Below are 21,780 nucleotides of genomic sequence, written 5' to 3'. Positions count from 1 at the left end.
TGCGGTGGCTTCTCTTGTTGCGGATCACTGGCTCTAGCTGCGCGGGCTTCAGTAGTTGTGGCACATGGGGTCAGTAGTTGTGGCTCATGGGCTCTAGAGTGCAGGCTCAGTAGTTGTGGCGCACGGGCTTAGTAGCTCCGGGGCATGTGGGATCTCCCTGGACCAGGGCTCAAACACGTGACCCCTGTATTGGCAGGTGGATTCTTAACCACTGCGCCACCAGGGAAGTCCCTACTTTTTTTACCATGAGAAAAAATTCTAAATTCTGTATATGATAAAACCACAAAATAAAACCACACCTTTTCACTTAAAAAGTACATTTAAGCTTGCTTTTTTGCACTTCTTTAGAATATGAGCACCATGTGGGTAGAATTTTTGTATTTTACAACTTCTATACCATCTTAGAACCCTAGTTATTATTTTAAAAATTTTCTGAGTTAAAGAGAATGATTTAAGGTAGCTGGCCTGTACTTTCCTGTCTCTTAATCAGAGGAATATTTAAAGTTTTGAGAATTCAAGCTTCTCATTCTGTACATCTTTTCAGAATTAAGTAGAATATCATATTCCTTTCTAAGGACACAAAATGGGCATCTCATTTATTAATCAGTACCTTCTAGATCTCAGATCAAACCACTTAACATATTAACTTCATATCTCAGTACTAGTCCTTTGCTTTTTCTAGGGGTTACTGTAGCCTAAATACGATACTAGTAAAAATTGCAAAATAGCTCTTTTATGGAATTGAGACAGTAATATTTTCTATGCAATGTATTTTCACATGGAATTTGAGGTCTCCCCTCCCCCATTTTGGCACAAATGTATGATTTATTTTTTTTTAATTTATTTATTTACCTTTGGCTGCGTTGGGTCTTCGTTGCTGCGCGTGGGCTGTCTCTAGTTGTGGTAAGCGGGGGCTACTCTTCATTTTGCTGCGTGGGCTTCTCATTGTGGTGGCTTCTCTTGTTGCGGAGCGCAGGCTCTAGGTGCGCAGGCTTCAGTAGTTGCGGCGTGCGGGCTCAGTAGTTGTGGCGTGTGGGCTCTAGAGCACAGGCTCAGTAGTTGTGGTGCACAGGCTTAGTTGCTCTGTGGCATGTGGGATCTTTCCGGGCCAGGGCTTGAACCCGTGTCCTCTGCATTGGCAGGCAGATTCTTAACCATTGTGTCACCAGGGAAGTCCTGATTTATTTTACATAAGAAATTTCTACAAGGAGGTATTCAGAGGTACTTGATAAAGAGTTTTGTCTTTGGCAGAATTTTTATTATAAAATTGCATTGGTAATTAAGATAGAAACCTTTGTAATACAGTATTTCCTCTTGCAGACTCCTGTTCATCTGATAGTGAAACAGAAGACCTTTTAGAAAAGAATTTGATGAATGAAGAACTTTCTCCTGATATTAAAGAAGAATTAGAAAAAAATGAAAGTTTAAGTGATGATAAACTAGATGAAGAAAATCCAAAGATTGCTGCACATATATTAAAAGAAAATGATAGGACTCAAATGCAGCCTTTAGAAACCTTGAAGTTAGAAGTTGGAGAGAATGAACAAATAGTACAGATTTTTGGAAATAAAGTGGAACAAGTAGAAGAAGTTAAGAAAGAGGCAGAAAAATCTCCTAAAGGAAAGGGAAGACGAAGCAAGACAAAAGATCTTTCTTTAGAAATTATAAAGATTTCATCATTTAGCCAGGATGAAGCAGGAACTGAACCTCATATAGAAGCTCAGAGTATAGAATTTTCTTCATTAGACAATAAAAACTTTTCTTCTGCTACAGAAGATGAAATTGACCAGTGTGCAAAAGAAAAAAAGTTGAAACGGAAAATACTGGGACAGTCATCACCAGAGAAAAAAGTAAGAATGGAGAATGGAATGGAAATGACAAATAGTATTTCTCAAGAAAGGACCAGTGATTGTGTTGCATCTGACGGAATGAAAAACTTAAATTTTGAACAACACTTTGAAATAGAAAATGAAGGAATGCCATCATTAATAGCAGAGCCAAACCAATGCATTCAAGAATTGACTAAAGAAAAATTTGATAGTCCAGCTGAAGAAACTGTAAATACTCCGCTAAAAGAAGAAGAGGATGCAATGCCTCTGATTGGGCCGGAAACCTTGGTTTGCCATGAAGTAGATTTGGACGATTTGGATGAAAAGGATAAGACCAGTACTGAGGATGTAGTAGTTGAAAGCTCTGAATGTAACACTCTTGTTTCTATTCCACCTGCCCTACCTCCTGCAGTACAGCATAACTTTTCAGTGGCTTCACCACTTACTCTCAGCCAAGATGAGTCTCGAAGTATAAAAAGTGAGAGTGATGTAACCATTGAGGTCGATAGTATTGCTGAAGAATCTCAAGAAGGTCTCTGTGAGAGGGAATCAGCAAATGGATTTGAAGCCAGCGTTGCCTCTGGTACCTGTAGTATAATTGTTCAAGAAAGAGAGAGCAGAGAGAAGGGTAAGGACTTCCTAGGGAGAAAATCAACCGTTATATTAAAACCAAAAACTAGTGAGCCAAGAGTTTTAGGAACTAATGATCTGTTAAGTACCCTCCCTCCCTCCTTCCCTCCTTCCTTCCTTCCTTCCTTCCTTCTTTCTTTCCTCTCTCCCTCCCTCCCCTCCTTTTTTTTCTTTTTAACATAGACGTGGAAATTCGTGTAGAGTAAATAGGTGAATGAATGTTCTTGCTCTTGATTTTTTTTTTTGCTAAATCTCTCTTTTCACTTATTTCAGGTCAGAAAAGGCCAAGTGATGGAACTAGTGGATTATTGGCCAAAAAGCAGAAGCGAACCCCAAAGCGAACAAGTGCTGTAGCCAAAAATGAAAAGAATGGAGCAGGTTGGTACTTTTCAATGCTGGCTTTAGTATGGTGTTAGTACTTTCAGCAGTTTGTTGGCTTGATCATTTGTGTCAGCTTAAAACTCAATTTGGTTTATTATGTTCTGAAAAGTAGCAATTTTTCCATTAGTTTTTAATCTGAAGGTGCTTGTCAATTTTATTTAGAGCTGGGATAGCTGTGGTTATTTTTTATGCTTATTTCATTTGTATTTCTTATGTAAAGCAGTTTAATATTAGAGGAATACATTTGGGAATCTTGAACAAAAGAAAAATAACATTTGCTCTGGTAATAAAAGCAGATTAAGTTTACATTTCTGAATGGAATGTTCTCCTTTCATCTAGAAAAACTGACTTTTAAATAGTAACACAGTAAGTTTGAAATACGGGGAAATAAAATTCTTACTAAAACAAACAGGAAAATTAGTAAACCAGTAAGAATAGATTACATGAAAAACAGATTTCTGTACAATAAGGAGTAAAATTAAGTTGTAGAATATAGTAAATAGAAATAAACATGGTTGATTTTAACAAATGAAAATTTTACCTCCAAAGCATGCCTTCATACAAGTCTGAAAGGGAAATTCTAGATTACAGTAGATACATATTTCAAGGAAGGGGCATATAATTTATTTAAGATAAAAGGCATTTCAAAGAAAAACCTTTGAGCCATATTTCAAGTCCTCAATAACCAGATATGGCTAGTGGCTGGACAAGACAGGTCTAGAGTATAGAGAAAGAGTGATGGGAGATGAGACTAAAAAGACAGCAGGAATTACAAAGGGAAAATGAGAACTTTACAGTGGCTGAGCTAGGCAGACATCACCTTAGTCAAATGAAGTGAACACCACCAGTAATGGGACAAAGTGAAATGTACCACCTGACAGGACGCAATAAGAAGAACATAGCTGCACATCTGTAATATTCCTGTCAAAGATGTATAACCTGACTGTAACCATGAGGACCCATCAACAAATTCAAACTGAAGGATGTTCTATAAAATGACTGGTCTATGATTTTAAAAATTGTCAAGGTTATGAAAGTCAAAGAAAGAGGAACCGTTCCAGATTAAAGGAGACTTAGGAGGTGTGATAATTAAATGCAGTATATAATTCTCACCTGGATCCTATTGCTGTAAAGAACATTATCAGGTCAAGTAGAGATACTTGTGTGGGATCTGAGGATTAGATGATAGTAATATATCTGTGTTAATTTCCTGATTTTGATGGTTGTATTATGGTTCTTTAGGAGCGTGGTGGTTTTTAAAACATATCCACAAATGTGTTGATACGTTTCGCTTCAAGAGGCAAAGCCTAATCCCTTCCTCTTGAGTGTGGGCTGAATTTAGTGACTCACTTCTAACTAATAAAGTGGACGTGATGGAGTATGTCTTCAGAGAATAGGTCATAAAAGGCACTGCAAATTCCTTCCTGCTCTCCCTTGGATCACTTGCTCTGGGGGAAGTTAGCTGCCATGGTGTGAGGTCACTCAAGCAGTGTATGGAGAGGCCCACGTGGTGAGGAACTGAGCATATCCTGCCAACAGCCAGCAAGGAACTGAGGCCTCCCAAAACTCACTAACAGCCATGTGAGTGAGCCATCTTGGAGCATATCCTCCAGCTCCAGTCAAGTCTTCAGAGACCAGAATCTTGGCTGGTTGACTGCAACCAGAATCTTGGCTGGTTGACTGGTTGACTGGTTGCTTGACTGCAACCTCATAAGATTCCCTGAGCTGGACCACACAGCCAAGCTGTTCCCAGATTCCAACCCTCTGAAACCGTGTGAGATACTAAACATTTGTAGTTTTAAACTGCTAAGTTTTGGGCTAATTTGAAGATAACTAATACAGGGAGAATGTTCTTATTTGTAAGAAGAGAACACTAAAGTATTCAAATATGGCAGGGCAACTTATCCTCAAATGGCAGAAAAACATTCTTTGGTAATTGTTCTTCTCTTTTTTGTAAGTTTGAAGATTGTCTCAAAAAGTTAAAAAGATTAAAAAGGAAAAAAAAAGGAGATGATCAGTTTTTCCTTTTGGAAAGAATCTTTGGCTTAACTAAGGCAGTGAAAGAAGGAATGAATTAAGAGAATTGGGACATAAAATCACTAGTACTCAATTATTATTAGTTAGATATGAGGAACTGGTTAACTGACATATAGCATATAGGAGTAGCAGCAGGCTGTTGGAAGAGTAATTTAGGGAATGTTGCTTTTAGAGATACCGCGTATTAGGAAAATAAGGCTCTGGAGCTTCGAAGAAAGTCTGTTTTTAGAAGATAGTTGTTGAAGGATTACAAGATGATAAAGCTGCTATGGGAGAGTTGTAAAATGAGAAGAAAAAGAACCAGAAGTGGAATTATGTGGCATATCCCTTTAAATGGGCCAGGAATAGCAGAGTAGAAGCAGATTAGAGATAAATGAAAATCAGTAAACACTAGTTGGTTTGAATAAGAAAGACGTTTCAAATGCAATAGAATATTCAAGTAGGATTAAAATATATTCATTGAATTTGGTGAATAGTAAGTGTTTGGGGCCCTAACAAGAGCATGGGAAGGAGACATGATTAGAAAGTATGGAAATAAGAAAGACAAAGAATTTCTCTTTCATGAAATTTGACCCTAAAGAGAAGGAAAGAGGTGCCAGCTAAAGGGGGAGGCTTTCCTCTCCTTCCCTCCCTCCCTCTCTAAGGGTAGGAACGCTTTAGGCATGGAAAAAGATGCTTAAAGAAGCATCTGGAAAAAGAAGAAAGATAAAATGACATTGGGATATTTCAGAGGAGCTGGGAATAAATGGTTTCAAGAGTATAGCTGAAGAGATTAGTTTGCCCAGAATTAACAGTCTCCTCTTTTTGAGGCCCAAAAAGGGAGATAAGGACAGATACAGTAGGGGAGGGGCTGGGAAAGTGAGTGTGTAACCCTCAACGTTGCCTTTTCAGTAGAAGGGAAGGTTGGCTGTTGAGAGTGAATAGGATGGAAGTAGGGTGTAGACTTTGGAAAAAAGCAGAAAAAGTTGAGAGAAAATTCTAATTTGTTATTAAGTGAAAACGAAAAGCATCTTTAAATACACATTTGGTGAGGAGGGATGTAGACTTGCAAACAAATATCTGACACATTTTATATATTATACATATGTTAAAAGTTGGATGTGTATTTTATGCTTGTTCATGTGTAGTTTGGGTTGGTCCCCTTTTGGGTTGTTTTTATGTTTTGTTTTAAACATAAGTGGGGCAATACTGTGCTTATTGTTTTTTAACTTTATCATTTCACAGTGTATTTTGGATATTTTGCCATTTTTGTTCTTAGGAACTCTAGCTTATTCTTTTTTAACAACTTTAGCACAGTATTCAATAATACTGATATATAATTCTTAGCCATTTCCCTTTTGGTGGATATTTAGGTTACTTCCATCTTTTTATTGTCATAAAAGTTGGCACATTTGTGCATTTATTTCTTTAGGATACCGAAAAGTGTAATTACTGGGTCCGTTGCATTTTAATATTTGAGATTTTTATCATTTATAACCTGAGTCAACTTTTTCTTATTATAGGACAAAGCAGTGATAGTGAAGATCTTCCTGTCCTAGACAATTCAAGTAAATGTACCCCAGTAAAGCATCTTAGTGTATCTAAGCCACAGAAGCTTGCACGATCTCCTGCAAGAATATCCCCTCACATCAAAGATGGAGAAAAAGATAAACAGAAAGAAAAACATCCGAATTCATCTCCTCGGACATATAAGTGGAGTTTTCAACTCAGTAAGAAACTTACAGAAAACTTGAATGTATATTACAAAGTGGTATATATTTTGAAATGTCAAAATAAGGAGTAATGATTAGCAAATTCATTTATTTACGTATCCTAAATGTTGTCTTATTAATAATCACTATTTATTATCTTAAATACAAATCTGTGTCTTTTTATAATACTAACTTGATAAATATTGATTGGAGAAAGCTCTCCAGTTATGGAATGAGACATGTATGATTTATATAAATTGATGAAACTTAAACACCCTTTCTTGTACTGACAATTGGAAATAACTAATAAATGAGGAAAACATCAATACAAAGACACTATTTGGATAAATAACTACAATTATAGATCAGAGTTGCTGAATGTTGATGTTTCCTTGTGCTTTTCTGATTATTTCAGTAATACATCATTAAGTAATACATGTTTAGTGGAATATTTGGGATATATATAGAAATCTTATTCATGAATTTAATTAAGGCCTTCCATTTTTATAGAGCCTTATTTAGTGTACTGTTAGGTTTTAATAAACTAAAGCATTTGTTGATTTATGAATTGGACTTTTGATAGAACTGCCATCATTTTTTCTCATAGAATTATTTTTAAATCCAGATTAACTTTTTTTCCCTTTTAGATGAATTAGATAACATGAACAGTACAGAGAGAATCTCTTTTCTCCAAGAAAAACTACAGGAAATCAGAAAGTATTACATGTCTTTGAAGTCTGAAGTTGCAACCATAGATAGGAGGAGAAAAAGATTAAAAAAGAAAGACAGAGAAGGTAATTTGATTATAATTTTTCTTCCCCCTGTTTTTCAAATATATGTCCTATCGTTTTATAAGATTTAGGTTTGCCACTTTTTAATATAGTATATACTTATTGTTATCTTTAGATTCCTAGTGTTTTCTTCTTTGTTGCTACTGTTGAAGTGAGCCAACAACTGAATCAGAATGAGACTCTTGAAAGAGACTATGAACTGTTTTACAAAATGTGTGATTTTACTAAATGTGGTGGGTTCTTAAGAAGAGCTTACTCCCTCTGAATTTCTCTCACTGCTCAACAAACATTTATTGGCTGCCTATTAACAGGCACTATATTTTTCATTATGGGGTTCATCAAAATGAAGAGCGATATGGCTTATCCTCTAGGAGGTTATCTTGTTGGGATCATAAGTCATTTCCTAAGCAACTACTATATAAGATAGTTCAGCTTTACAACATTAATGCACACATACCATATGCCAGGCCCTCTTTCAGGTGGTGGAAGTACAGAGATGAATGAGATACAGACCTCGATCTCAACGTCTTAACGTCTAGTGGAACTGTATGTTGAGGGCCCTGAGAGTGATATTAACAAGAACAGGAGTTGGTGGAAGGAGAGATGACTTCGGAATAATCATGAGGAGAGAATAGCATCTGAACTAAACCTTAAAACTGCATAGCATTGACTTCTAGTTAAACATTGACATCTCATATCTACCCCAAGCCCAGGCCTCACTAAAATAATAGTAAAGAAAATTAAAAGCCCTATACCCACAAGGATGAGAGAATGGGACAGCAGACTGACTACGGTAGACAAGAAATGTCAGCAGCATATCTTTTGGAAGCTGAGAAGCAGATGGACTGTAACTGTCCTAGCAGATGACAGAATGCTAAACACCTAAGCTTGTTTATCCTTCCAGTGGGACAAAACAATGAGAAGCAAGCTAATTCACACTACATCACCCCAGAAAAGCTCTGAGGACAGTGTGAGGTGTGAGGATGAAAATTGGAGATGGTTTGAAAAAGGAAGGAGAAATTGGATCCTTTCATCCCACCCTCTGAAGCAAACTACCTTTTCCCCTAACTCCAGCAGAAAATAGGAGATTAAGTTATTGGAGGCTGAGAGGGATCAACAGGCTTATAGAAAGACCCAGGGACACCAGCCATAGCTGAAGGTGAGGGTTAGGTGCTAAACCAAAAATAATGAGCTTGAGTGAAAGTTTCCAGTACTAAATGATGAGACTTCTGTCCCTTTTCCAACCAACGATCTCATTTTCTTGTCTGTCTGAAAGCTGGGAACCAAGCTTATGCTCATTCCTGGAAGGAGATTGAAAGATTCCTCTGGAGAAACTGGTCAGCCCAAGGGAAGTGATCTAACATAGATACCAGCATTTGGAGGTTCCTGAACGAAAAAGCAAAATCCTTACAAATCACTATGTGTGCACTGCCCAACATTTAAAAGCCCGGCGGCCTCATGTATAGCCTCCAGTTAGCTTTTTAATGCTCCCCCTTAAATATGGAAGCCACAAGACCAGATGTTTGAGGAAAGCCTTTACATAAAGACAGAAACCAAAATATTCAATAGAAAAAAGTAACTTGGACAATGTGCCATATAAAAACAACAAACTATAATTAATATCCAGAGTTACAGGAAAGATATTGCCGTCTTGAAACAAGAATATGATACTATCAATGAATTCATCTCTTAAAAATTAAAAATATGGTATTTGGAATAAAAAATAAATAAATAGAAGGGTAAGATAGCAAGGCTAAAGAAATCCCAGTAAAATATCAAAAAGATAATAGGAGAGAATAACTAAGAGAAATGTAGGATCTGGCTGGGACATCCAACTTCTGAATCATAGGATTTCTAGAAAGAGAACACTGAATAAACATAGGAGGAAGTTGTGATCAAAGAAATAAGAAAAACTTCCAGAACTGAAGGAGATGGGTTAGAAAATTGAAAGGACTCCCTGCGACCTCTATAAAGAATGGAGGAAAAAATCACACCAAAGCACATTATGAAATTTCAGAACCCTGTGGATAGAGGTAAGGTTCCAAAAGCTTACCATATAAAGGTATATACAAAAAACTGGGTCTCAGAACAGCGTCAGATTTCTCACGTCAGATTTCTCAATGGTGGCATTAAAAACTAGAAGCCAAGCTATTAAGATAACATGACATCCAGCAAACAAGGAATCCCACATAGGAAAACAGTAACGAAAATCTCAAGGTGATGGCACATGGAAGCCCTAGAATGATCACTACATAACAGGCCTACAAAGCAACTATTTCAGGAATAGGATGGAACAGGAGGGGAGGGCTCTAGGAGGGATGTCCCTTTAAGAAAAAAAACAGTAAATTATCTGATAGGCTTGCCCATCTTGAGAGAAGTTTTCTATCTATGGCAAAGAATTAGGGGATGAAATACTAATAAAATGGCCTGTGTCATATGTGGTCTTGAATCTACTCCAAGTCCAGCAGTTTTCAATTCCTGGAAATGTGATGGAGCAAAAGGAAAGAGATCGACCTTCCATGTTTGTCCTTTTCTTCCTTTTTTTTTTTTTTTTTTGGCAGTACGCGGGCCTCTCTCTGTTGTGGCCTCTCCCGTTGCGGAGCATAGGCTCCGGATGCGCAGGCTCAGTGGCCATGGCTCACGGGCCTAGCCGCTCCGCGGCATGTGGGATCTTCCCAGACTGGGGCACGAACCCGTGTCCCTTGCATCGGCAGGCGGACTCTCAACCACTGCGCCACCAGGGAAGCCCCTGTCCTTTTCTTTAAAAACTGTAAATAGCAAGAAGTCTTTACAGCATTTTTAAACACAGAAAGAAGAACAAATTAACAAATTGAGCTTTTCTTCAGAGAACCTTCAACGGCTTTGAGTTTCCTAAAGGTCATATAAGTTCAGACAACTAAAAAGATGATTTTCTTATAGTCTTCTTCCCTTTTTTGTTTTCTTAATTTTGTGTGTGTGAAGTGAGTTATTAAAGTGAAACATTGAGTGACTTCTAGCACACATATTAGAATTTGTAGTAATGAGTTACATGTCATTTTGGCAGTACACACATTGAGGAATGTATACTTAAACAAAAGTTAAGACTTTAAGTAAAATAGGAATAACTGGGCAAACATGAGCAGGAGATAGGAGGGCCCTGCAAAGAAAAAAGTAAAAACTAAAAAATGACAGAGCACCTGATGTATAGAGTAATGATCTTTAATCCAAGCTCCATGCTCCTGGAGAGTTTTGTTAAAGTCATTTGAAGACTTTTTCTAATCACTCACCCACATTTCCATCCTGATCCCATGATTCTGATACCTGACTTAGATTACTGCTTCTTGCTTATGAGAGTTTTGTGTCCATCGGGTATATTGGGACAGGATAAAGATAGGAAGCCAATGTTTAGCTGGTTAAAAGAAATTCTCTAGGATAAGTGAATTCTTTTATGGTCCTATAACCCAGAGATAAAGCAGGAATTTGCTATAGTGAAAATTTATCTCAGGTTGATCTCATTTCTGATTTGGGACAAGGTGAGTTTCTTTCAGGGATGTTTCAAGTAGGGATTTAAGATTTTTTTTTTTATTTTTATTTTTTTTTGCGGTACGCGGGCCTTTCACTGTTGTGGCCTCTCCCGTTGCGGAGCACAGGCTCCGGACGCGCAGGCTCACGGGCCCAGCCGCTCCGCGGCATGTGGGATCTTCCCGGACCGGGGCATGAACCCGTGTCCCCTGCATCGGCAGGCGGACTCTCAACCACTGCGCCACCAGGGAAGCCTGGGATTTAAGATTTTATATCTCTTTAGTCTTTACATTTTCTGGTGCCTTTTTTGAACTGAGTTACTTAAGTGATGAGAGACTGATTCCACTCAATTGAACCAAACAAAATTTTTGCTGACAAAATGTTGTTATTCCTTCATGCACCATTTAAGAGGACTATAATTGAAGTGAATAATGTTAAGAAATTTATTTTTGATTTGCCGGTGGCTGGGTATCTTTGTGTGATAGTTGTCGGGTCTAACGTAGCTTCTTTGATCCTACAGTGTCTCATGCAGGAGCCTCCATGTCATCTGCTTCATCAGACACTGGAATGAGTCCCTCCTCATCATCTCCCCCACAGAACGTACTTGCTGTAGAATGCAGGTGATAAATGTTTTCTCTGCCTTCCCAGCAGTTTGCTGCCAAGGACATAAATCCCAAATCCCTGAAATACAACCACAGAAAGCACTCAACTGGTTTGACATTGCTAAGTATATCCTGTACACTTTTCCAGGCTGGATTGTATCTATTCCCTTCTCTTTTCTTTTTTTTTCTGTTGCAAGAAAAATAAGCTGATTAATAACTGAAGTTTAGGCAGCCTGCCATATTTGTCATAATTTTTAATTTTTTTTTTCGTTTTTTTGTGAAGATAGAAAAAGGGCACTTAGCAAATTTGAATTTGTATAATAAAGCTTTCAGGTGTTATAGAAATCATAGACAAGCAAGTGCACATGATAAACATCAAAATATCCAGCTAAATAGTTACTGCTGCACTTTCACTGAGATGTATTTGAACACTTGGTGACTAGGGGGTTTATGTTGTGTTTTTTTATTGTTGTTGTTGGTTTTCTTTTTTTTTTTTTCTTTTTGTGGAAGCACTTGCTATTTAGAACTGCCAAAGTATATGTTCAGCAGTGTGCCCAGGTTTAAGGTGTAAATGGGACAAAATAAATTGTGAAAGGAAGTGTAGTTGACTGAAAACTACAGTTGTAATAAGTCTTCCACTTTTTATAGGATTTTTGAGCACACAATTATGCAAATATTTTAATGTTTATTAATGTTTACAGTGGAATTGTGAATAAGTTTTCAGTGGACTATCTTATCCCTTGACAAAAATATTTTGTCTTTTTTCTATGTAATTTCAGAGTTTTTATTTTGTTACAAAAAGACAAAAATGAAATATATAACAACAATGAAGTTATTTAACAAGATTTCTAAAGCTGAAAATTTTGTGTAAAATAAGGTATTATCTTGCAACTTGTTAAATATATTTATTCAGACATTGGATGTTGTATTTTTATGTATTTTTTAAAATATTAATAAAATTGAAAAAAAGAAAATTCTAGGTTAATTCACTCTTCGAATGACAATAGCTCTCAGCTGTCCCTTTTACAGGAGGTTGCATCCAGCGGCTTTGCCTGTACTGAAGGGAGTCTGTCTCAGTCCTTCAAACAGTGTAGAACTATAAATGGGCATCTGGATCATTAAAGTATGTCCTTGTTTAGAAACTTTGGCAGTCCTAGTACTTAAACTGTTTTGAGGATCAAATTTTTGGTTGCCCTTAAGATATTTTGTCACAGTTTTTATGTTTGCTGTACTGCCGAATAAATTTATATCTCCCAAAGTTGAGATGCAACAACTAAGTAAAGCAATTATGTATGCTTTGTTTGTGAATTGTTTCACAGACTGATACATTTTGTAAATAATTCTTCCAAAACCATGTATTTAAAGCAGTTTTGCCATATACATTATGTAAAAAGGTGATTTTTTAAAATCAGTTTTTAAATTCATGTTTGTACATTGAAAGGGTTTTTTTTTAAACCTTCTTTCCTGTGTTTAATATGCGTAGAGTAATAACCTAGATGCTCTAGACTGTATATCAGGATCTGATTTACAAGAACAGAGTCAGAGCCAAACACTAGTGATGGCATAGCATTAATGAAATCATTGTTTCTTAATTTCATTTTACCACATTGTGAACTTGTGATTCAGATTCCTTCCATTTTCGCAGAGAATTAAAAACAAAAAAGTACTCTTGTAAAATGCACTTTTCTGTCTTTTCTTTGCAAAGCAGAAGTATTTCAATGTAAAATAAAAATGGAGCTCAGTGGGCAGTATTAATAAAGGCCATGTTTTAAACATAGGCTTTATATTTTTAGTTTTCATTTAAGTGATTGTTTTTTTCCCCTAAGTGCCAATAACTCACAGTTGGAAAACCAGACTTCATAAAACAAAGCATATTCAATATATTCTTCAGTCTCTACAATTAAATATTTCTAGTACTTAATTATAAAAATTTTAAAAGTGTGTCATTCAAATACAGTTGGAACTAGGAGGCAACTTTAGATTCATACATTAGATATTTTAATGATGTATCAGCTTGAATATTGTCCTTTCTAATCAATATAAATCTGGTGATGATGTACTGGGATCTTGCTACAGAGAGTAAAATTATAAATTCATTGAATGGGTATATGGACACTTAAAATCCTTTTATTTTGGGGGGCTGGAAAGGATTATGAAAGTTACTGAAATTTGTAAGAATATTGACTAGGTATTAAATTCAGATATTGACCATATTTTGAGATTAGCTAAATTTTGAGTAGATAGCTCTTGCATATGACTAAAAAAATAAAAATATACTCTTTAGTATCTAAAATGAAAGGTGCTATCTATAAAGTCAAGTTATTTGAAGATTATGGAGATTTCTGTTTTAATATTCCATGTGTGCTTTTATTATTGTTTATGTTAAATTTCTAGTTTTCCTGCCCTTCACTAAGAAAGATGTTCGTATCTAGCACATATATGCTATGTCTTCTACGAAATTGCTTTTAATTGGCAATCTTTATGCATCATGCTGTTAATTTGCTTATATACCTTTCTTATACGCCCTGTAGTATAACATAGCTATCAACATTGTGAAAGCATTTGAAGCTATAGTCAACCACATGTTTTAGAATTCAGTCATCAAAAATTTATGAATTTTTGATCATAAAAAATTTATTGGGTATCTTTGATGTGCCAGGCATTGTGCTAAGGCTCAGGAGACCTAACAGTGAACATGACAGAAAAAAGTCCCTGTATTTGTGGACTGTATAACCTAAAGAGTTATATGTTAAACAATTATCCCATGTAATTCTTTTTTTAATTAATTAATTAATTTTTGGCTGCATTGGGTCTCCATTGCTGCGTGCGGGCTTTCTCTAGTTGCGGTAAGCAGGGGCTACTCTTTGTTGCCATGCATAGGCTTCTCGTGGTGGCTTCTCTTGTTGTGAAGCATGGGCTCTAGGCGCACGGGCTTCAGTAGTTGTGGCGCGCAGGCTCAGTAGTTGTGGCGCGCAGGCTCAGTAGTTGTGGCTCACGGGCTCTAGAGCGCAGGCCAAGTAGTTGTGGCACACGGGCTTAGTTGCTCTGCGGCACATGGGATCTTCCTGGACCAGGGCTCGAACCCATGTCCCCTGTATTGGCAGGCGGTTTCTTAACCACTGTGCCACCAGGGAATCCCCCATGTAATTCTTAACTGCAGGTGTGATTAGCATATGAAGTTATGGTGTGCCACGAGAAAACGATACAGAGCCCAACTAGTTTGAAGGCAAAGATGGTCGGCGAAGACTTTGCAGAGAAAGCAACAGTAAAACTGGGCCCCAGTGGGGATTATAAATTGGTTAGACAAATGGGAGGAGCGATATGGTGAGTAAAATGCTCAGGCACATTGAGGAGGAGAAATTGGTGGTAAGAGAACAGACCTGAGGCAGAAGAAGCAGGAGCCAGGTAAAGCAGAGTTATTCAGGCATTGCCTAAATCTTATACCTGCCGACCTTGGCCTCTTGCTCCTTCTGTCCCCCCCACCCCATCCCTACTTATCCAGAGCCATTTCAAGAGCCACTTTTCCGGGAAGCTTTTGCTGACTTCTTACCACCCCCCCAGAATATCACACTCTTTTATGCTCTGATAGCATTTTCAATCTGTATTATTTTACTTGACAACTCACCTTGTATTGAATATATTGCATTTACTTATGCCTGTGTCTTTCTACCCGACTAGGTGTTTAGTTCCCTAAGTACTCCTCAGTCACAGGGGTATCCCACAAAGTGCCTGGTCCGGCATCTAACGTATAGTAAGATGGTCAAAAGCTATGTTTACTTAAATTGAGAAAAATTACTTTTGAATTGCCATTGTATTTTTACCAGTGATCCTTATGCACAAAGTCAGACATTTAAAAGTTGTCTTTGGTGTTCTTTTCATAAAGTGATTTAAAAGTATCATTTGAAAAATGTAAAACTTGTTTAACAGTCTAATCCCCAACTTAAAATATTCTTAAGCTGATGAGTTCTTTTCCCTCCTCTCCTTGTTTCTTCTTCCCTTCCCTCTTCCATTACTGTCATGCAGTTACAGACAGACTTTTGTTCCATTACAGGAAGACTACAGTATGTGATAGCATTCATCATTAGTGAGGGTTGAATGACTCTTAAAATGGAGTTTGCACTAATAGGGAATTTCTAACAAATACATACTTGGTGTTTTCAGCATATAAATATTTTTTTAGTCCTTCACATTTACTAACAAAATCAAATGTTGTTTTCCATGTTGAGAAGGACAACAAAACCTTTTTATTCATAGAGACCCATTATATCTTTTTAAACAGAATAAGAAGGGCAGTGTTTATAATTTTGGAATTTGTAGTTAACATAATTATGAAGCCATCTTCATTTTGTAATCTATACCATGCAAAATTCATTTTTAAAAGTTCTACTTTTGAAAAACTTAAGGAACTTCCATGTAAATATAATAAATGATTACTCTTCACAGGTAATTGGATTTCTTCTCAAGGCTAAATTACATTAAACAAGACAATCTGATTCAAGAGTCTCACCAGTTTAGGGTTGCCAGATTTAGCAAATAAAAAATACAGGATACCCAGTTAAATTTGAATTTTAGTCAAACAACAAATAATTTTTTAGTATAAGTATGTCTCATGTAAAAATTGTTATTTATCGGAAATTCAAATTTAACTGAGCATCCTATATTTTATCTGCAAATCCCACAACTAGTTCCTTTACTGTTATATTCCAGTACATGTTATCCTCTAGAGAACCTTGGTCTCTGATGGAGGATAATAAACTGCTGAAGTTTCCCTTGGTTTCCAACGATGAATGGTCCTGGGAAGTCCGTAAGTGATTTCTAGAATTAACCATTTCTGTGATGCAGTCATTTTCTCCACAATTGGCCCTATAATAGCTAAGCTTTAACAAGATAGTTGTGAACACAGATTTTACTGGTAGTGTTCCTTTGATGGGGCACCTTTCCCACCAGTTGCTAACTGCTCTCAGAAATTCTCTTTGATCCTTATCCAAACCTACTCTTAAATAAAAACCTAAACTAAATCTGACTGCATTAAAATTAAAAACTTCTCTATGACAAGGCATTTAATAATTATGAATAGAGCCACTGTAAATATTCATTTCTCCGGTAAACACCTAGGAGTAACTTTTGTATGACCGTACCATTTTGCATCCCCACCAGCAACACACAAGAGTTCCAGCTGCACTATGTCCTTGTCAGCACTGGATATTGTCAGATGTTTTTGTTTTTTAGCAGTTGTAATAGTTGTGATATTTAGAAGGGTCAAGTGATTTGCCCATGTTCAAACAGTTAGCTAAGTTATAAATGACTGCTTATAAATCCTACTGAGCAGAATCCCAGACCCTGTAAGTTCTCCTTAACCATACCAAGTGTTGGGGAGGATGCAGAAGAACTAGAACTCTCTTACGCAGCTGGTGAGAATACAAAATGGTACAAATACTTTGGAAAATTTTTGGCAATTTGTTAAAAATTTAAACAATGTGACCTAGCCATTCCACTCCTAGATATTTAGCCAAGAGAAATGAAAGCATGTCCACATAAAGCAACTTTATTAATAACAAATACTTAAAACAATCCAAATGCCCATCCACTGGTGAATAGATTAATAAATTATTGCATATCCATACAGTGGAATACAACTCAGCAGTAAAAAGGAACAGATGATACAGGCAACAAATTCGATGAATCTCAAAATAATTATGCTGAGTGAAGCCAGGTAAAACAGAGTACACACTTTGACTGCATTTATACAAAATTATAGAAAATACACATTAGAGCGACAGCAAGTCATTGGGTTCTTGGAAAGTTGGTGGGGGTCGTGGTGTAGGTGGCCTGGGAGGGAGAGATTACACAGGGGCCAAGGAAACATCTGGGGGTCACGGTTGTGTTCATTATTTTGGTGGTTGTGATAATGGTTTCATGGGTGTACACATATGTGAAAATTACTGAAAGTGTATACTTTAAATGTGTGCAGATTGAATGTAAAGGAAAACAATCTTCTAAATCAAAAAAGCATAGGGCACATGCAAACCCAAAGTCACTGTGGTTGGCTAGTACAAAACTCAAGTTTAATCAAGTCAGTGATTTTTTCTTAGCCTGGGGAAAGCAAGGAGAAATTTGTGCTTTTTCCCCACCTACATATGTTATGACCCTTTTGAGGTTCCTTCATTTGACCAGAAATCTTAAGATCTTCCTGCTAACATAGGTAAAATAGACCCAGTATATTATTTTTCAGTGTTGAGTATAAATAGAAATCCTATTTTTCATAATTTACTGAAGCTAATTTATGTAACCTTTTCCTCTAATTTCTGAACATTTCTCAAATATCTTTTTGAAACACTGATGCTATTAAATTGAATATTTTACCGTAACTTTGAGTAGTCACTCTTGAATTAGATTTTATGTGACCTTCATTTTTTTTTTTTTTTTTTTTTGCGGTACGCGGGCCTCTCACTGTTGTGGCCTCTCCCGCTGCGGAGCACAGGCTCCGGACGCGCCGGCTCAGCGGCCACGGCTCACGGGCCCAGCCGCTCCGCGGCACGTGGGATCTTCCCGGATCGGGGCACGAACCCGCGTCCCCTGCATCGGCAGGCGGACTCTCAACCACTGCGCCACCAGGGAAGGCCGACCTTCATTTCTTGTTACTAGAGTTTATACTGTTTCATCCTGTTTAAGTTGCTAGTTTAATATCCCAAGATTCCTGCCTTATAGTTTTATTATACTTTCTCTGATTCACTGTGTCCTCAGCCTCCATCTGTTTTCTTCATTGTTTCAAGGTTCCTTCTCTCCTCAGTGCCAGTCACCTGCCTCACCTCCCTTTAGCCTTCTCTTGGAACACATCCTCAAGCATTTAACCTGGCCTCTGGCAATTTTGCTGATTTGTATCTTACTAGCCCTAAATAATTGACCTAAGAGATAAGGAAATGGTTAATGTCTAAAAGAGAGTAATAATATTAAAAGGACTTTACATGCAGAAATCAATGGGTTTTTTTTTCATTCATTGGATCAGTAGAGTGCTTTCATACCGTGTACTGCTCTGGTAGAGTAGGATTTTAGCACAATGGACTCAATTTGCCAATAATAGACTTCAAAAATAAAGAACTATCTTTAAAATTGATAAGCCTCTAGCCAGGCTGATTAGGAAAGGAAATAGAGAAGACAAATTACCAATGTCAGGAGTGAGAAAGGTGGCATCACTGCAGATTGTATCTATAGCTATTATAGGGATAATAAAGGAATACTATGAACATCTCTATGCTAATAAATTCAACAACTCACATGAAATAGAAAAATTCATTGAAAGACCCAAATTTCCTAAATTTACTCAAGAATAAATATATAACCTGATTAACCCTATATCTGTTATCAAATGGAATTAATATTAAAAAACCTTCCCACAAAGTAAAGGTCCAGCTTCACCATGAATTCTACCAAACATTTAAGGAATACATACTATTAATACTAATTTAAGGAAGACATAATACTAATTCATCAAACTCTTCCAAAAAATTGAAGATGAAGGAATGCTGCCAATTCACTCTATGAGGCCAGCTTTACTCTGACACCAAAACCAGATATTGCAAGGAAGGAAAACTAAAGACCAATATCCTTAATGAATATGTATGCAAAAACTCTAAACAAAATTTTAGCAAATAAAATCCAACAACATATTAAACGGATAATACAACATGGGCCAAGTAGGGTTTATCTCAGGAATGTAGGGTTGGTTTGATATTCAAAAATCAATATAATTCAGCTTATTAACAAATTAAAAAAGAAAAACCATAGATGCAGAAAAGGCATTTGACAAAACCCAACATCCGTTCCTGAAAAAAAAGCTCAACAAACTGGGAATAGAAGGCAACTTCCTCAACCCGATAAAGGACATCTATGAAAAACCTACAGTTAACATCATACTTGATGATGAAAGACTGCATTATTTTCTCCAAGATTAGGACTAAGACAGGGAGAGCTACTCTCACTACTTCTATTTAACACTGTATTGGAGGTTCTAAAGCATTCAGGAAAAAAGAAATCAGAGGCATTCAAACTCGTGAGTTTAGCAAGAATGTAGGATGCAAGATTATAAAAATCAATTGTATTTCTATGTACTAGCAATAAATAATCAGAAATTGAAATTTTAACAATATCATTTACAATAGCATGAAAACATGTTACAATGAATCTGACAAAGGATGGAAAGACCGAAACTGAAAACTACAAAGAATTGCTGAGATAAAATAGAGACAATCTGGGCTTCCCTGGTGGCGCAGTGGTTGAGAGTCCACCTGCCGATGCAGGGGACATGGGTTCGTGCCCCGATCCGGAAAGATCCTACATGCTGCAGAGCGGCTAGGCCCGTGAGCCATGGCTGCTGAGCCTGCGCGTCCGGAGCCTGTGCTCCGCAACGGGAGAGGCCACAACAGTGAGAGGCCCACGTACTGCAAAAAAAAAATAATAATAAAATTTTAAAAAAATAGAGACAATCTATGAGGACATGTACCTTGTTCATAAAACCTAATATTGTTAGGAATTTTTTTGCTTCTCAAATTTAATGTAATCCCAATCAAAACACCAGGAGGCTTTTTTGTAGAAATTGATAAGCTAATTACTAAATTCATGTGGAAATGAAAAAGACCTAGAATAGCCAAATCATCTCGAATAAGAGCTAAGTTGGAGGCCTAATGCTGCCTGATTTCAATAATTATTATAAAGCTATAGTAATCAAAATGTTGTTTTGGAACAAAACAGGGAGTCCAGACCCATAGAACAGAATAGAGAGTCTGGACTCATGGAACAGAAAAGAGAGTCCAGAAATAAGCCTCCCATGTATGGACAATTGATTTTTCATAAAGGTGCAAAGACAATATAATGAAGAAAGGACGATCTTTTTAAAGAAATGATCCTGGAACAATTGGACATCCATATGCAGAAAAAATGAACTTGGAGCCATACCTCACACCATATACAAAAACTCAGAATGGATTACAAAACCTAAAACCATAACACTTTAAAAAAGAAATCAGGAGAAAATCTTTGCGACCTTGTGCGTAACTGGGTTAGGTGAAGACTTCTCAGATACAACACCAAAAGCACAATCCATAAAGGAATAATTTGATAAATTTGACTTCATTAAATTTTAAAACTTTGGCTCTTGAAAAGACATTGTTAAAAGAATAAAAAGACAAGAAACAAACTGGGAGAAAATATTTGCAAAGCATTTATCAAATAAGGGACTTGTATCCAGACTATGTAAAGAACTCTAAAAACTCAACAGTAGAGAGCAAACAATGCAATTTAAAAAAAAAAAAAAGACTAAATATTTGAACACACACTTCTCCAAGGAAGATACATGAATGTCAAAGAAGTACATACAAATGGTGTTCATCAAGAGAATGAGAAGGCAAGCTATAGACTGGAGAAAATATTTGCAAAAGACATACTTGATAAAGGACTATGTCTTAGTCTGTTTGGACTACTATAACAAAAATATAAACTGGGTGGCTTAAAAATAAATAACTTATTCCCTATAGTTCCAGAGGCTAGGGATTCTAAGATCAAGGTGCCAGCATGGTCCAGTGAGGGCCTTTTGGAGTAGAAAGGGATGGGTTGTTCTGTGGGGCCTCTTTTATAAGGGCACTAATCCCAATCTTGAGAGCTCCATCCTCATGACCTAATCACCTCCCAAAAGCCCCACCTCCTAATACCAGCATTAGGAATTAGGATTTTAACATAAGAATTTTGGGTGGACACAAACGTTCAGGTCATAGCAGACTTATCCAAAATAAACAAAGAACTCTTAAAACTGAACAATAAGAAAATGAACAACCAGATTTGAAAATGTGCCGAGGCCCTTAACAGACACAATCATCGAAGAAAATAAACAGATGGCAAATAAGCACATGAAAAGATGCTCCACATTATATGTCATCATGGAAATGCAAATTAAAATAATGAGATATATGACTACACATCTAATTAGAATGCAAAAATTCAAAACGCTGACAATGCCAAGTGTTGACAAGAATGTGGAACAAGAGGAACTCTCATTCATTGCTGGTGGGAATGCAAAATGGTACAGCCACTTTGGAAGACAGTTTGGCAGTTTCTTACAAAGCTAAACATACTCGTACATATGATCCAGCAATCCTGCTCCTTAGTATATACTGAAATGGGTTGAAAGCATGTCCACACAAAAACCTGCCCAGATGTTAATAGCAGCTTTATCTATAATTGCCAAAACTTGGAGGCTTCCAAGTCCTTTAGTAGGTGAATGAATGAACTGTGGTACATCCAGACAATGGAGTATCATTAAGCACTA

At 36.8% G+C, this 21,780-nt stretch overlaps 1 protein-coding gene across 3 annotated transcripts in view; it reads left to right on the top strand.

The window, feature by feature from the left end:
• ARID4A (AT-rich interaction domain 4A) overlaps positions 1-13,551 on the top strand; it is a 59,016-nt gene extending 45,465 nt beyond the window's left edge. For 2 of the 3 annotated variants that reach the window (XM_060004486.1, XM_060004485.1), the window contains 5 exons: positions 1,321-2,457; positions 2,733-2,837; positions 6,380-6,586; positions 7,216-7,362; positions 11,381-13,550. In XM_060004486.1, the coding sequence (XP_059860469.1) occupies positions 1,321-2,457; positions 2,733-2,837; positions 6,380-6,586; positions 7,216-7,362; positions 11,381-11,484 (1,700 nt within the window). In that variant the 3' untranslated portion in view covers positions 11,485-13,550. Of the gene's footprint in view, positions 1-1,320; positions 2,458-2,732; positions 2,838-6,379; positions 6,587-7,215; positions 7,363-11,380 lie in introns of all 3 variants that reach the window. The other variant, XM_060004484.1, reaches the window with a different exon arrangement.
• The last annotated feature ends 8,229 nt before the right edge of the window (positions 13,552-21,780 follow it).

The sequence above is a fragment of the Delphinus delphis genome, chromosome 2 (genome assembly GCF_949987515.2).
Source record: "Delphinus delphis chromosome 2, mDelDel1.2, whole genome shotgun sequence".
Classification (NCBI taxonomy): Eukaryota; Metazoa; Chordata; class Mammalia; order Artiodactyla; family Delphinidae; genus Delphinus; species Delphinus delphis.
Note: the sequence above shows the minus strand (reverse complement) of the source record. Positions and strands in the feature narration are given on the sequence as shown.